This window comes from Chiloscyllium plagiosum, unplaced genomic scaffold (genome assembly GCF_037043375.1).
Source record: "Chiloscyllium plagiosum isolate Xiang-an unplaced genomic scaffold, Cpla_swu_hap1 HiC_scaffold_10, whole genome shotgun sequence".
Classification (NCBI taxonomy): Eukaryota; Metazoa; Chordata; class Chondrichthyes; order Orectolobiformes; family Hemiscylliidae; genus Chiloscyllium; species Chiloscyllium plagiosum.
In genome coordinates this window covers 50,719,202-50,737,521 of record NW_028270148.1, presented here as the reverse complement: position 1 = coordinate 50,737,521, position 18,320 = coordinate 50,719,202, and the positions used below count along the sequence as shown (strand labels likewise).

The window sequence follows — 18,320 nt, the reverse complement described above, 5'->3', positions numbered from 1 at the left end:
TCAGGAGTTTGAACAAGGAACAATGAAGGAACAGTGACAGCTCCAAATCAGGATGGTGTGTAACTTTAAAGAGAACACCCAGGTGGTATTGATGTGCATTTGTTACATTTGCCCTTCTAGGTTGTTAGTGTTGTGGGTTTCAAAGGTACTGTCAAAGGGGCCTTGCTGAGTTGCTGCAGTGCATTTTGTTGGTGGCATGCATGACTACCACTGTGCATCGGTGGTGAAGGAAGTGAATGTTAAAGATGGTGGTCAGTGTGCCAATCAAATAGTCTGCTTTGTTGAATGGTGTCCATTCTGAGCTTCATCAGCATTGCTAGAAGTGCACCCACCCTGCCAAGTGAAAAGTATTCCATCACACTCCTGACTTGTACTTTGCAGATGGTCGACAAGCTTTGGCAAACAGATGGCGAGTTATTCATTGCAGAATTCCTAGTCTCTGACCTGACCTTGTAGCCATGGTATTTACAGTTTCTGGTTAATGGGAACTCCCAGAACGTTGATAGGGGCATTTAGTGACAATAATGCCATTCAATTATGCTTAGATTCTCTTTTATTGGAGATAGATATTCACTCATACAAGAGCCAGGTAACATTATTTATCAGCACACACCTGGATGCTTTCCAGGTCTTGCTGCATAAGGAGACAGGCAGCTTAAGTATCGGAGATGTCATGAATGGTTCAGAACTTTGTAAATATCAACACCAGTCCTACTTCTGATTTTAAGATGGAAGGAAGGTCAGTCATTAAGCAGCTGGTGATAATTGGGCTTAGGACATTATCTTTTTCTGATGTCCTTGGACTGAGATGATAACCTGCTTACAACCACAATCAATTTCCTATGTGTCAGGTACAACTCCAAACAGCTGGGTTTTCTCTTTGATTTCGACAGAACTTAGTTTGCTCGGGCTCCTTGAAACCCTATTTGGTCAAATCCTGCTTTGATACCAATCTCACCTGAGTTGCTTGCGAGACCATTTCATGGTGGTGCTAAGAAGGCAGCAGGTAAGTCACTCCATTTGGAGCTCCACTCTGCTCCCCAGTTCCCTTCCTTTTCCTTCTTCTCTCTTCTCAAATTTTGTTTCCCTCACTGCCCCCACTTTTGAACTATCCCCGACCTAAGGAATCGGGGTGCAACTGGGAAACGCATCGTGGGTTGTGTCCTGCAGCGACAGTGGACCAAACGTGGTTTGGAGTGACAGCAATGAATCAAGAGTGGGCCAGTTCAGCAGCAAAAGTGGGCTGGTGAGGCAGCAGCAGTCAATGGAGAGAATGGGCTGGACAACGAGCTGCGGCCGAACACTGAGCAGGTGGTCAGCAGGCCGTGACCCACATTATCTTCAGGCAATCAAGGGCTGAGGTCCCGGCAGCAGCAGGCCATCACCGGCTGAGGTCCTGGCAGCAGCACAGAGTCCCGGTGGCAGCATGGAGTCCTGGCAGCAGCAGGCTATCCCCAGCCAAGGTACCAGTGGCAGCACGGAGTCCCGGTGGCACTAGGCCGTCATGGGCCGACATCTTGGCAGCATGGAGTCCCAGCAGCAGCAGGCCGTCATGGGCTGAGGTCCCGGCAGCAGCGGGACGAGTTAGAGTTTGGATAGACAGCAAGTGAAGGTGGTATTGCCTCATGTTTGGCAGCCAGCTGGACACAGACTTACGTTGGAAGAGACTAGAACTTCTAAAACTTACGTCCTTTATAGTTTCTTTATTATCATTCTTGACTTTTAAACGCACTGCCCATGCTCAGCTACGTTATTTATTTTTTACTCTGTACCTCTGTAACAACTTAAACTATCAAATACCTTGGTACACTGTACCAGAGATGGCGCTGCGAGGCAACATTATACACTTTTCACTGCACTCATTGAGTGCATGTGACAGTAAAGGCTATTCAACTCAAAAGAGTCAATCATGTTTGTATGGGTCTCAACTCACATGTAAGCCAGACCGAGAAAGGACACCAGATTTCCTTCTCTGAAAGGCATTAATGAAGCATTTAGCTTTTTAAACAATGATTACATGGTCACCGTTTATAGAGCTTTTATCTCCAAATTTTAATTGAATTAAAATTTCACTATCTGCCATGATGGGATTCAAACCCACACAATCATACAAAGTAGGAACAGAAGTAGGCATTTACCCTCTCAACCCTGCTCTTCCATTTAATAAGATCATGGTTGATCGGTTTGTGTTTTGCATTTCCACATCCACATCTATCCTGATAACTTTTGATTCCACTACTTAACAAGAATATATCTATCCAGTTCTTAAAAATATTCAGTGATTCCGCTCCACTGCCTTCAAAGGCAAAGAATTCCAAACTCATACATCTACAAGGATGACCGCTAACTCAAAATAGTGTCGTCTAGCTCTGGATCTATCCACACTTACCTCGCCAAGATCTTTCGGAAATTTATAGTCTTCAATCAAGTCACCCCTCACTATTCTAAACTGCAGTAGAAATAAGACCAGCATGCCTAACGTTCCAAGAGCATTAGAAGGGGGATATGGATTACTTGACCAGTGACATTAACACTGAGTCAGCACCCTTTTTTTATACTCTTACTATTTCACCAGAATATCCCTTCTATTTCAGATAGCCTGAACAGTAACTGTCCGTGGACAGTAGTGTAATATAATTAGATGTGATTATGCTAATAGTGATGATGTAAGTTGTCATAATACTGAGATCAGAAGAGCAGGAGAGAGCAGGGAAGAGTGAAGCATGTAATAGAGCAGCACTGAAGCACTGTACTAGAGAGCTATATCCAGTGATATGTATATCTACATGTAAATAAAGATTTTACTGTTCTCTAAAGAATGAGGAAGCCTCTTCTCTAGGATGAGGACAAACTACTGATGCTCGAAATGAAAAACAGTAGCAGGCTAGTAAAACAGAGCAGCCTTTAAGAATGCAAGTGTGGTCACTCAATGCTTCAAAGAACTGAAAGCGTAGAAATTTATGAAGGGACAAATGCCGCAATTCATGGTAATGTGCCAATATGGAGGAAGAGAAGGATCTGCCAAACATGCAAACACTTTTACCTTGACAAAAAAAACTACAGATACTGGCGATCTGAAATAAAAATACAGAAGGCAGAGGAGGAGTTGAGTGAATATGGCAGCACCTGTTGAGAAAGACAGAGACTCTGAGTCTACCATGACTCTTCTTCAGAATTTTTATACAGATAGAATCACTGAATCTCTACAGTGTGCAAACAGGACATTCGGCCCAACAAATCCACACCGACTTGTCTAGATTTATTTCCAGGAAAATGGCAATGCCAGAACTGATATATGATTGAAGCTGCTTGTTTATGTCCACCAACAGAACTAAATCTCAATACATCTTCAAAAAAAATTGAAGAACAAAGCCACATTGAATAGGACAATTGATGGCAGAAACCTCTCAGGATTGCTTTAGAAATGTAAAAGTACCTGCAGGTTTTAGATGAAGTTTTCATCAACATTTATAGTGGACAACATCCCACATTCCTCCTGAAGTCACAAATGTGGGAGGTAGATTGTTTAATAAATATGTTTCCACAGGAAGTGAATCTGAGATTTGATTCTTGGTATAGGCCAAGTGTAAACATGGCAGTATAAATGTATAGAGTGACTGAGCTAGGAAGTAAGAAAATTAACCCAAATTTCCCTTCAATATTTACTGAAAGGGAACTAGAAACAGGAAAACATATATGTGACTGTACCCATAGGTATGCTGAGTAGAGTGAATGCCTCTACTACAGCAGACTGCCACCATTTACAGCAGAGGTATACACAGGAAGAATGCACACTAGGGAAAAAAATCAAGCATCCAGAAGGTGAAGTGAATTTTACGAGCTATCCAAACCCATAAATTTGGAAAGTCTGCTGCTCATTCACCCAAGTCTGAATTGAGGCTCCAATTGGTTCAGTTAGTGGCCACCTAAGGGCCTTTTTCTGACACAACCCAGAATTAACACGTGACATGAAAGGTTGGTGTCCAACGTACAGCCAGCTAGGTTAACCCTGCAAGATGCTGATCAGTGCAAGGGGTGGGGGGTTATCTCCTTCCTGGGTCCCTTGTGTCAATCTGAGACCCTTTCCCCAACAGGTTTTCCTTGCCCACCACCGTCCTCCCACCCCATCAACAAGACCCTCGCTGGTATCTGCTCATCTGCCCACATCACAACCTGGGATTTTCCTTGAGTGGGGGCAACCATGTTTCTTCCTCCTTCCAGGCATCTTACCATTCCAAGTCACGGTTACTGAGACATGTAGCAGAGAGCTGCTGACCTCCAACTGGTAGCTAGGATGTCCTTCTGGAAGTCCGCCAGCAATTAATCCAGCCCATGTGGTCCATAATGTTGTGTTATTGATCATTTATTCAATGGCTGGTCTTGTACCAATAAATGGAGTATATAATAACAAACACTAGTCTTTGGAACAGTGTGTCAGTTCTAGCTCTTACAAAGTAATTTGTTTCACTGAGAGTTCATCACCTGAACTGGTTTTCAAGGTGATGGTGGTCCTGAGTTAAAAGAAGTCCTGTGACTACATTCACAGATATCAAAGTCACATTTGCCTTGCTGTGTGACTAAAGTTCAGAGTATACACAAGAGCAACAGTTTCCCAGAGCAGCATAAACAGAAAGACAAAGACTCTGCCATTGTACACTTACCTTGCACAGCTAAACCAGCTAGCCGAATGCCTTGCTCTAATGTACAAGGAAGCCGTCCATCAAGCACATCTTTCTTTACTTGCAGGTAATACTGATACCTAAAATAATGAATAGAGAACATTTTCATAAAGTGGTATCGACCCATTTTATTGCGTAAATTAAATACCATCTCCTAAATACAAAATTAGACACGCGACAATTTGCAATTTTACTTTGGACAACTCTTGGTTGTGGAGACCAATAGATTCGTAATGAAAACCAGCAAAGAATAAAGCAAGAAAACTGTGTGCATTTAAGAGTTTCCATGTGGTTCAGTCTGCAATGCAAAGAAATGAGCAATCAAGGTACTTTTAAACTCAGTTATTTTGGGAAACTGACCTTAACATGTGTTTCAACACAAGTGGCATTTATTGGAGGAAGAAAGACATGGGGCTCCCGCTTGTGAACTTTATATGTGCAGGAACATGTAAACTTTATAGAGAGAAATGGACAAGGGGATATTTAGCTCAATGTTAATTTCAACCTCATTTCCCAACACATACAATTAAATGGTATTCCAAGCATGAACAATGCCTGAAGAGCTGTACATCCTTGCTTACTATGACCTGTCTGTCTTGTGAACAAAGTTTTTCACTGTACTTCGATACACATGACAACAAGTAAATAAATCAATCAACTTTGTCAAGGTAGCAGACCATTGCTAGCCTGAGCACAAGTCACCTGCTTCAAAAGAATTTCTCAACAATTAGGAGGAACATCAAAGGGGAAAAAATGCTGTTTTCCACATGTTAATATAAAGGTTTATTACCTGAGGATATTGGATAAACAAATGGACTCCGGTTGTCAATAAATATTTACCACCAAACAAGTTTTAAAACAATATTGGAAGAAAGATATTTTTTCCACAAAGCTACACTAATATTTGTAATAAGTCCAATGTTCAGATCTAATTTTTAAACAGTGAGACCATTTACACGGAGATACAGTCAGTTCTGCTATAAAGTGTGTTTCTTCAATGCGAATTGGCTTTAAACATGATTGAAGAATTTAGATTGTTATTTATAGAATATGAACTTTCTTTACCTGTATTGGCTATAATGCAATTCCGGCTCCATTAGTTTAAATGGTGTGGCTATTGCACGACTTTCTTATAACGCATGGGACTATCGCGTTATATCAGAACCGACTGTACAGTTATGTTGATGGTTGCTTGCCAAGACCAAACAAAGAGCCACCTTATGCTGTAACATATTGTGGCTAAACACTATTGTTCCTGTAGAAATGTGCTTTCACTGATTGTTATCACTAAGAATTACTTTACATACCATAGTGTGGCACTAACACATTCATTTTTTAAAAAATACAGAACAATTACAATACAAATACTACCAAGTTGCAGGATTGTCAGTCCATGTGTTAGTTACGCAAAAATAAAACAAAGAACTGTGGTTCCTGGAAATCTGAAACAAAAACAAAGTGCTGGAGACACTCAACTGGTCTGGCACCATCTGTAGAAAGAACAACCACAGTTAATGTTTCGAGTCCAGTGACCCTTTGTCAGAATGCAGCACTGCCTTCCATTTACTGAAATCCAAGACTTAAGCCAGCACAATTTCTCTCAGTTATTCTTCCATTATTTATACACAAAACTGCACTGTATTGTCTATTAGTATATTCAGAAATTATTGAATAATAGGTGATAGCTTTTCATTTTAACAAATCATATATTGCATGAAATTTCCAGCCATATATATCAGCTAACCTCTGCTAAAAGCTAAATGAGGCACCGTGTCTTCATCCAATTCAAAGCCATAGTGGAAGCGGTAGGATTTAAGGTGGGGTGTGCGCATCTGAGAGGAAATAGAGTAAGATGAAAGGTTAAGGGAAGTTTGCTGATTTTGCTTCGAGCAGGGTATTTTAGTTGGTCTTCAGAGGGTCGGTGTAGACATGATGGGCCAAATTGCTTCTATTTGCACTGTAGGGATTCTATGAATCTAAAGGATGCCAAATTCAGGATGCATTCGAACAGAATTTCATCTTTGTGACTGTTTACTGCATCAAAAGGAGAAAGCATTCAAAAGGACACCATTGCTAAGGAACCCTGCAGAATTAAAATGTGCAATATGAAGATGGAGGATTTGGTTATTTCAGTTGGCAGGTTTGTAATACTGAATGATCCCAACAGCACAGTTCAGTTTCTGCACCAGCTGAGGTCACCTTGAAGGCCCAAATTCTCAACCTTTCCTGAGGCGTGGTGGCCCTCATATTTAACCAGTCATCTTTGGTCCTCTGTGAGCATAGCAATTTTCACTTCTGTCAGCTCATTTTGATGTCTACTCAAGATTGTGAATTTCTGCCATGGGTCTTTACATGACTTAACTGGCCAATTATCAATCCATGCTGTTCAGCATGTGAGGCAGGATGTCCCACAAGGTAGTGGGACCTGGAGGAGACTTCGGTGACCAAAAGCCAAATAGTGGTGATGTTGGAATTCCAAAATAAAAAGAAAAGCTGCTGGAAATGCTCAGCAGGTCAGCATCTGGGTCAGTGGAAATATTTCAGGTCAAGACGATCTACCAGATTTGAAAAATATCATGATTATTTATATTAACTAATGACTGTTAATTAAAATTTCATAAAATCACATTTTTTTGGGTTTTCAACCTCTTTTTTGTTGTTTAACATCTTATATGCTTCTATAAAATCTCCTAAATCACATTTTCTCTGCTATTAAACAAAAATTCTATGTCTCAGACAATAGGAATTACAATTATGATTCTCAGGACTACTTCCAATGTACGAATATCTATATGAACAGTTTAACTAGAGTGTTATTTGATTTGTCCATAATTTCTTTTGATAAATATATCCATTCTTTGGCCTGTACTCATTTCTTTGTTAATTTCTGTTCTGTAGCATTGCATATGTTGAGGGTAAAATCTATTAAAACTCCTAAATCATTTGAGTTTAATTACACCGTTCTTAGATACTAACACCATCCAATTTTTCTACTTAAGTAATATTATTTTAGTGCTTATTTCAACTGATTCGCTTAAACAACAATATTCCCTGAACACAGAAATGAATTGAGAACCAGAACTATGATCAAGGTTGACACCAACCCTCAAAAATCCAACAATGTCTCTGGCATGGATCTCAACTTTTCTATCATTAAGTTCATTTCATGAACAGTGTTTCGGGGGGCTGGGTGGGTAGTTAGAGGGTGAGGGCTCAGGATCAGGAAGTAGAAGTGCACTGATTATCCTTCACTCTTTAATCATTTTAGAAGTAGCAACATAGGACTGGGACATATGTATGGGACTAACACGGAAACAGATATCATCTACTTCAAAGTAAAGTTTTTTTAAAAATCAATTTTTTTTGTCACAGTGAGGATATTTGACATATCACAGTGTAAAATCAGTTTTTTTCAGGGCCAGAGAGGCTGTTGAAAAATAATTATGACTTATAATGCTGTTAAAATTCCAGTATGTTTCAATAAATGTTAACCTTTTCCTTTGCATTTTGGTGACAAACAGCATGTGTGAAGTTCATTTCAAAATAAGTGATTTCTAAGATCTCCATCTGGGAGGGTGTCAAAATGTTTTCCCGGTTGGAAAACAAGGAACTAATGACAACAACTTCTGGATTTCCAAATTTTATTGAACAACTGCATACGCCAGGAGTTGTTGTCAGTTTCAGAGTAATAGTGGCAAACATAGAAAACTTCACCACCATTAAAATGTCTGAGCCTATAGCCATTTGACACAGATTAGAACACATTAACAAGTATCCCTTAAACACAAAGTAAAAAAAAACTCATAAAAGTAATAAGTGGCCATTATAATATACTGAATGTGAAGTATTTAAAATGTACACAAGACAGCCCAAACAAAGCGCTGGGTGTTTGAACTGCTAATCAGAATCTTGGTTTAAGGATGATGTCCTTGGTTAGTGTTTACATACATGATTGACAAGGTTCTGATAACATGCCTGAACAAAGCTGTAATTACATGGATCTCATCGTCCTCCTCCTCATAAGGCAAACAGAGGTGGGGGATGGGAATTGCGGAATGTATCCATAGCTGGGAGGCTTCTTCGCTCTTACACTGTGGGACAACATGCGTTCCAGCTTTCATTAGTCTGCTGATACCAGCTCTTTAACTTTACAGCTTTAATATCACTTCAAACTGCTGACTGGGCATAAATAAACCTTCAAAGGAGGGAATCATTGAAGTCACTTTGTACAAGTTTTTCCTTTAATCAAAATTCATTTCACTTTACATTTAACTTCAGGTGTTGAAAAGTAAAATTATTGTGCAATATGCGAGAGGAGGGGAAAAAAGAAGTTGCAGCCTCCGTTACACTTCCAAATCTCCAAGTGACTGGACAACTGCGAGATGAAGAAATATTGACCTGAAGTATGGGGCAGGTTAGCTTCCAATAGCAAGCATCATGCATGTAAACACACACCATAACCTGGAAGAAAACTGGTTGGTGATCCTGTTCTTGTCAATAATAGGTCAGCTGGAGAGAAGTCCCTGTACATTTTTAAAAATTCATTCATGGGTTGTGGGCATCTCTGCATTTATAGCATCATGGATTGCCCAGAGAGGAGTTGAAAGTCAACCAGGTTGCTGTGGGTCTAGAGTCAAATGTAGGCCAGACTAGGTAAGGATGGCAGATTGCCTTTCCCAAAGGACATTAGTGCATCAGATGTCATTAAACAGCAATGGACAATGATTTCATGGTCACCATTATAGAGTCTTAATTCCAGATTCTCATCGAATTTGACTTTCATCATCTGCCATGGCAGTACTTGAATCCGACTCCCCTGAACATGTCCTGGGTCACTCTGGATTAATATCTAGTGATAATGCCACTAGGCCATCACCTCCTCTGGAAAAAGGACAAAGGCAGCAGGGCACCACCTCAAACTGCAAACACATTTACTCAAGAAAGCTAACAGGTATACTTCATCACAATGCTCATTCTAGCTGAAGCAGCATTTAACCTTTTCGAATTCATTCATGAGGTTTGGGCATCTTTGGCTGGGCAAACATTTAATGCGCATTGCTAATTGCCTTGGAGAAGATAGGGTGGGTTGTCAGAACTGCCGCAGTCATTGCAGTGTAACTACATCTGCAGTGTCGTTAGGAAGAGAGTTCCAGGATTTTGATCCAGTGACCGGAATATAGTTCCAAGTCAGGATGATTTATGGATAGAAACTTGCAGGTGGTGGCATTCCTATGCATCTCCTGCTCTTGTCTTTCTTTGTGGTAGAGGTCACAGGTTTGCAAAATGCTGGCAAAGGAGCCTGGGTGAGTTATGGGCAGTACATCTTGTAGATGGTACTCACAATTGCCACTGTGCATCAATGCTGAAGGGAGTGAATGTTCAAGTTTTGAATGGGGTGCCAGTCAAATGGGCTGCTTTGTTCAGGATGATATTGAGCTTCTTGAATGTTGTTGGAGCTGCTCCAATTCGGGCAAATGGAGAGTATTTGATCATATTCCTGGCTTGTGCCTTGTGGATTGTGTTGATGGACATGCACTGGTGAGACAGGAGGCAAGTCAGTTGCTACAGTGTTCTTAGTCTACACTGTATTTATATGGCAAGTTCAGTTTCTGGTCAACGATATTCCCCAAGAAAATGATAATGATTGGTAAGGGATTCAATGATGGCAATACACTGATCATCAAAAGGAGATGACTAAATTCTCTCGTGAACTGATCAGTGTCTGCCATTGTATGGTGCAAATGTTACTTGCCACTTATTAGTCCAAGCCTGAATGTTTGCTGGTACTTGCTGCTACAGACAAAAACATCTTCAATATTTGAAAGCATGTGAACGTAATTACTTCTGACTTTAGGATGGTGGGAAAGTCATTGATGAAGCAGCTGAAAGAGGTGAATCCAGGATATTACCCTGAGGAACTCCTGCAGTTATATCTAGGAATGAGATGACTGATCTCCAACAACATAATGATTTTCCTTTGCCAGATATGGAGAGCTTTCTCCCCAGTCCCCACTTATTTTGATTTGATTTGAATTATCATTGTGACATGTACAATGATACAGTGAAACGTTTTGCTTTGCATTCTATCCAGACAAATCAAACCTTTCATAAAGTACATCAGGGCAATGAGAACAGAATGCAAAATACAGTGTTACAGCGACAGTGAGGTGCAGAGAAAGATTGACTCTAATGCATGAGAGTCTGATAACAATGGGGAAGAAGGTATTCTTGAATCTGTTGTTACGTGTTTTCAAACTTTTGTATGTTCTGCCAGATGGAAGAGGGTGGAAGAGATTACAACCGGGGTGGAAGAGGTCTTTGATTTTGTTGGCTACTAACTCCAGTTTCTTGATAGTCTATTTAGTTAAGTGCTGCCATGATGTCAAATGCAAGTCGCTGTTACTTCTGGAGTTTAACTCTTTCATCCATGTTTGGATGCAAACTGTAAAGAGGCCAGCAGTTGTGTGGCCACAGCAAATACAATATCAAGAAGCAGATTATTGCTGGAGGACTGCCATTTCATAGCACAGTCAACAACCTTTTCTGTCATGTTGGTGATGATTGAGAAGGGCAGGGCAATAACTGACTGGATTGGATAAGTCCTGCTTTTTCTATATGGGGCATGCCTAGACAATTTTCAACATTCAGAATCAAAAAGTATGGTGCTGGAAAAGCACAGCCGGTCAGGCAACATTTGAGGAGCAGAGAGTTGACATTTCAAACATAAGCTCTTCATCAGGAATACGCTCAAAACGTTGACTCTCCTAATCATCGGATGCTGCCTGACCAGCTGTGCTTTTCCAGCACCACACTGTTTGACTCTGATCTCCAGCATATGCAGTCCTCACTTTCTCCTTCCAATTTTAAACACTGTCAATACCTGCCAGTGTTGTAGCTGTATTGGAACAGGTTGGCCAGGAACAGTAGTTCTGGAGTACAAGCCTTCAGTATTCTTGTTGGAATGCTGTCTGAAGCCTTTGCAGTACCTAGTATCAGATATTTCTTGATGTCATGTGAATTAACTTGGCTGTAGACTAGCATCTCTGATGCTGGGACATTTAGGAGGAGGTCAAATTGGATCATAACCTTGGCATTTCCTTCCGGATATGGATGCAAATATTTCTGTCTTATCTTTTACATTGGATACGCTGGGCTTTGCTCTTCACTGAGGATGGGGATATTTATGGAACTTGCTCCCCCTGTTGATTGTTTAATTATCTATCACCATTCACAATCAAGTGTGCAGAACTGCTTTTGATTGTGGGATTGCCGATCCTTGCCCAATGCATGTTGCTTGTGCTGTTTAGTGTGCAAGTTATCCTTTGTCGTAGTTACACAAGTCGGACACTCCATTTCTATGCCGGGTGAAGCTCCTGCACTTTTGCTTGAACACGGTTGATCTCCTAGCTTGGTGGCAATGGCTCCAGACTGTCGTTGAATGCAAATCTGTTGCTAATGGTCCACAGTGCCTCATGTATGTCCAGTTTTGAGTTACTAGATTTGTTCTGAATCTATCTGACTGAGCACAGTGACATTGTCTCACAACATGATGGAGGGGATCCTCAATGTGAAGATGAGGATTCATTTCCTTTCATTTCATTTCATGGTCTCTCCTACCAACATTGTCATTAACAGAGACATCTATGACAACAGTTTTGTGAGCATGTTCAAAGTAGGTTTCTCATTATTTTTGGTTTCCTCACCACTGCTATAAACCCAGTCTACAAACTATGTATATTAGTCTTGGCCAATTTGGTCAGTAGTAGAACTATCATAAAGCTTCCTGAGATAGCCCACCACATTGGCCACAATTTCTATAAATTTGTAGCTCCCCGCTAATGAATTCTGTATCCTATTTTCTCTGCCTTAATTGTGAGCTGACCAGTGCTCTTATGAAGGTATGCAGCTGCAAATCCATATTCATTGCACAAACTGAAAACTTGCTCCTTAGGTCTATTTATTAACTACTGGGAAAGCACAGTTTCCCAGTTCTGTCAATACCACTTTGTGCCGCTACATGTGAGTTTCTTTAAACTTTTGCTTTACCTCCATACATGTTTGCCTAAAGCTTCTCTTGGTCACTAACATAACATTACACTTTGCTCAGGCAAAAATGCAACTTGCATGACTTTACTGGTACAAATTCAAGAATTTGCTTGCACACATGTACACTCATATTTTAGGTGTAACACTGTACGTAACACAGTTTGATAGCGTTTTTAACATCATTATATTCACTGATGTTTTGTGACTGAAACCTTTTCTATTTTTAACCAAAGTGTAATGAATTTTGACATATCTGAACTTTTTCTGGTCACCATCATCCCTGCACTTTCAAAGAACTAAGCAACTAGTATGGTCTAAGTGAAATGCTTCGGTCTACATAATAATGAAAACGGGGAAAGAGAAGCAGCAGAGACAGAGTGAGATGTCAAGGAAGACAACAGCAGTCCATCACTGTTACCTCTATTGCTGACACTGAGGTTGCGCTTACTTTAATACAGAATTTAATGTCTTGTAGGCAAATATGCTTTGCAGGAAATTTAGCCTCAGGTTTCCTTTGGCACAAGTCTCAGCATTAAATTTAACGAAGGAAATTCTAGACGAAGAGATATACGTGGCCTCCTTTTACTGTAATATGCTTTTTTATAAAAGGTACAGCTAAGATACCTCAAATAGGGTTACCTAGCAGTGTCTGAGAACCTGACATTTTTATAGTATTCAATGCACCAATTTTTAATTAAATAAAATTTAAAAGAAATAACAAACCTGAACAATCCAGTTAAGTATTGCATTGGTGTGGTTTCAGACTGGTTACAGGTTTGCCACTCTCCACACTCCAAGTCACAGTTAACCCCACCCCACCACAGGGTGACTCAAATTGACCTTGGCCCAAACTACCCAAATATAAATGATGTATATCCAAATCCGCCACTGTCTCATTTACAAGCATGCTGGATTTGTAGGACTTTGCCTGTATTCATATTTTTTAAGGGACTGGAACTATCCCAGCCTAATTCAATGGAAGTGATATGATTGAAGTTTTCCCAAACTTGAGTAATGTTAGCCTTTCTGAAGATTTGAAATTATAATGGATTCTCATTTCAGCTTTTAGTTAATGTAATAATGGCAATCTATTACTATGATCACTCTTGCCTAATTATTCAACAAACTTGCTTCTATACCCAATTGTATAAGAATGTAACTGGGCTCAATTTTACTCCTTTCAAACAACTAGTGCCAAACGGGGCACTCATTCAACCTGTTTTCCTCTCAAGTTTGTAACTTGCTGGACAGAACAGGCTGGAGTGGTAATACTGGGCAAAAGTGAGGACTGCAGATGCTGGAGATTAGAGTCAAGAGTGTGGTGCTGGAAAAGCACAGCAGGTCAGGTAGCATCTGAGGAGCAGGAGAATTGATGTTTCGGGCAAAAGCCCTTCATCAGGAATGAGGCTGTGAGCCAAAGGGGTGGTGAGATAAATGGGAGGGGGGTGGGGCTGGGGGGAAGGTAGCTGACAGTGCGATAGGTAGTGGTAATACTACTACTCATAGGTTTACTGCCACTGCATATAAGGGAAATTAAATAGTGCAGTGCTCAATATGCTGTAGCTATTTAAAAACAGGGGACAGTTTTAAACACGGTCAGATAGAAACCATGGTGTCAGCAGTGCAAGGCTCATCTCCCTTGCACATGTATTGGTGGAGGCACTTTTGACAGAAAGGTGATTCACAGGAATAAGATTTTAGGGATAATTTCAAATTTGATATTCTTCCATTTGCACTGATGTGCTCAAGATGAAAATCCTTGACAACATGTCACCCTTTTCAGCAATCTCCATTTTCTCTCTCTCTCTCATACACACCTTTCACATGTGAAGCAGAGAAACCTTTTCAATGTTAAACCAATCCTTTCACCTTCTGAAAGGTATAATTCTTTCTTCATTACAATATTATGCAGAAGGTAGCAAGCTATGGTGATTCTAGAAACTCTAGCAGAACTGTACTGCATAGCTCCAGCAGTTATGTCCAATTCCTAACAACTAAACTTCAGAATGTTCAATAATCTTTTCCATCATTCTTATTACAGTTGCATGTGCCTTCTCATAATGGGCTTTTCACATAGTGCATGGAAAAGACTCACTGGAATCATGAGCTATTATGATGAATATCAGGAGACAGCAGTGATGACCAATCAACTATCCTGATGCATGACTTGGAAACTTCAGGACTAATGTTGTAAACTAATAAAAGATGGGAATTCCTTCGCAAGTGTCATTAGAAGGAAACCAGCAACAAAACTCGCAAGTACCTAATAGTTTGATGTGCAAACTAAGTTCTCCCAATATTCAACAGTAGTAACCTCAATACGGTATCCACTTCAAGGAATCCTTGTACTGTGTCAGTATTAATTAAAATAGGTTTGGACTATAAATCAGGGGTGGTGAACAGAGTAATGTTAGAGGGAGTGGTCATGCCCAAAGGTTTAAAGACAACTAAGTAGACTCCTGTTGAGTCTTTCAAAGGTCTGTCCACTTTTCATAGCAATGCTAATGAAAATTAAGCTAGTGTGTTCTAGCAGCAGCCTACTTTAATTCATTTACAAACTCCAGCTAACGGAAAATTCAAATCTCAGCTGCTGAAAATTCAGGGAAAATGAAGATATAGCTCCACTCTAATTAAAAAGAGAATTAAACATTTGCCTGAATTTTTAACATCTACTGATTTTGATTCTTCCAGGTTAAATTATTTTTGTCTTCAGATAAACAAATATTCACTGCCACCAAAAGATGGTTAATACACTAATAAGGTCTTGGGAGAAGACATTACTCCAAACCTCTAGAAAATTCATTGTATATCCTCAGTTCTCACAATAGTTCCTTTGAAAACTCAAATTTTCCATAGCAAAAAACATTTTTGTTTTTCTCTTTAATGCAACTGATGGATGTATTTTGGTATGCTGATAATTAAGCCACAGTATGCTCATACACCACTACATTCTGTCAGTACTTGCTTCTGCATGCCATAGACAATGCCTTTGGGTTTAGGATTTCAACTTTAAATAACACCAAGCATTAATTCCAAGATGCAACAACAAGGTTTTTAAAAGATTTTTTCTATTAATTCAGAAGTTGAGACATCTTCTGAACCACTGCAGTCATGTGGATTATCATTTCTCATAGATTGCTTAGTTTTAACTGTTGGACTTGCTCTGACTTACTTCAGAGGGCAGTTAAAGAATCAACCATACTGCTGTGGGTCAGCAGTTACAAAAAGGCCACATCAATTGGACAATAAGTTTCCTTCTCTGAAAGAACATTAGTGATCCAACTGAGTTATTATGACAAATGGGCATTTTGTGATCACCATTGCTAAGATTTTTGATTTCAAACTTTTTAAAAAAAAATTTGCTCATGGGTTATAGGCATCACTACTGTGTGGAGTCTGTGTGGAGTTTGCACATTCTCCCCGTGTCTGCGTGGGTTTCCTCCGGGTGCTCCGGTTTCCTCCCACAGTCCAAAGATGTGCAGGTTAGGTGAGTTGGCCATGCTAAATTGCCCATAGTGTTAGGTGAAGGGGTAAATGTAGGGAAATGGATCTGGGTGGGTTGCTCTTCGGAGGGTCGGTGTGGACTTGTTGGGCTGAAGGGCCTGTTTCCACACTGTAAGTAATCTAATCTAATCTAATCTAAACTAGCATTTATTGTCTGTCACTATTTGTCTTTGGTGATGAACCTCCTTCTTGAACTTGTGTATTCCATGTGTGGTAGGTACACTCACCGTGCTGCTGAGAAGTGATGTCAGAATTCTGACCTCGTGACAGTGAAGGAGTGATGACATTGTTCAGGTCACGATAGTGTGTAGCTTGGAAGGGAATTTACAGGTGAAGGGGTTCCAATGTATTTGCTGATTTTCTTTGAGTGGTGGAGTTTACAGATTTAGACGGTTTTGTTGAAGGAGCCTAAGTAAATTGTCTCAGCTCATTTTGCAGATGGTACACATGTTTGCCACTGTACATTGATGGGACAGTGAGTCAATCCTTAAGGCTGTGGATGGGGTACCAATCAGGCTGGCTGCTTTGTGCTGCAGTTACTCATCTCACAATTTCTAGCTTCTGATTTTCTTTGTAGCCACAGTATTTTTCTGGCTGATCCAGTCCAGTCTGTGGTCAATCAATAGTAACACAGACAATGTAGAAAGGGGAGGGGGATGGTGGTGAAATCAGGGACAGTCATGCCACTGAATGTCAAGGTGATATAGTTAATTCGCTTTTGTTGGAGATGGTATTTCAAGACACACTAAGTGCCAGACAATGTTACTTGCCACTTATCGGCTGAAGCCGGGATTTTGTCTAGATAATTTTGTATTTTGAAAAGGACTGCTTCAATATCTGAATGAGTTGTGAATGGTGCTGAATTAACTCAATTTAAAGTCTAAAACTGCTGTGTTGAGGCTCAAACTCAACTCTGGATTGCTGGTCCAGTGACAACCATGATGTTAGCATTTCCAATAAGTATGATCTTCAAAACAATGATTATAAATTCTGAAATCCATGTAATAAAAGCAGCATTGAACCTGACTGGCCATTGTAAAGCAGCAAACCTGATCATAGGCTTGTATGCACATATATTTTTCAAACTTCCTTTTGGAAAGTTGCTAGCCTGTCTTTAACAAGCTGTGCTAGATTATTCGAAATGGTTACTCAGCTTGTACAAATTTCCCTTTTACAAAATTAATTTTTTTACAAATTTTATTTGTGCTGATACATCGGTGAATTTGAGAATAAAACTCTAAAGCTCCTCGAGGTGCTGACATTTTTTTTCATTAAATATTCAGCGGAAACGTTATGTTAAAGGTACTTTAGCACCTGCAACACCTTCACCTTGCAAAATAGCAAAACACCCAGCAATGACATCTGCCATGGAGAGTGCTTTCTCAAATTAGAACAAGGATAAAGTTAACTTCCCAACACAGTCAGCTGTGCACATGTCTTACACTGAATTGAAAATTAGCTATGCATAACACAATTTCCTTATCATTTCCCTTGTGTTTGAAAAGATTACTTCTAGAGGTTGCCCCTGCACTAATATACCAGAAAGTAAGAATACGTGCATCATGAAAGCTGAATAGTTTTACTTAGAACAGCGCAACAGTTAAATGCACTTCTTGTTTGATGGATTGGGCCACGTTGGTCTCTTAACACGATTCAGACTGGAAAAGTATTTTACCCACTCAATTCTAAAGGCACAAAAACATTCACAAACAAAGTAGCCCTTTCTCTAACAGAAGCCCTCGACCATGTGTTTCTGCACACCTGTCTCTCTCTCACCACACTGCAAGCTAGTACAAGTGTCAGACCCTTGCTGAGGCCTGTCCAAAACACAACATTCCTTCCACAAAGGGAGCCCTAGAGATTCACTTCTCCATCAGTCATTCCAAACACAGAATGTCTGCTGCCTTCTCAGTTGGTGCCTAACGGAGGGGTGGCAGTAATATACACACTGTCAAGGGACTGACATTGAATTTAAGGGATTTTCCTTGAACAAGTTCAGTTGCAAAGCACCCCCTACATATGGTCTTTGAGAGCTAATACCAGCACATTAAGTGCAATAGCCTACCTGCAAACTTTGACCTGATGCATTTT

At 40.1% G+C, this 18,320-nt stretch overlaps 1 protein-coding gene across 7 annotated transcripts in view; it reads right to left on the bottom strand.

Moving 5' to 3' along the window:
* The window catches only part of LOC122552829 (tyrosine-protein phosphatase non-receptor type 14-like), a 272,039-nt gene that overhangs the window by 99,398 nt on the left and 154,321 nt on the right, over positions 1-18,320 (bottom strand). For all 7 annotated transcript variants that reach the window (XM_087991330.1, XM_043695821.2, XM_043695830.2 and 4 more), the window contains one exon: positions 4,662-4,759. In XM_087991330.1, coding sequence (XP_087847456.1) covers positions 4,662-4,759 — 98 coding nt within the window. The remainder of the gene's footprint in view (positions 1-4,661; positions 4,760-18,320) is intronic.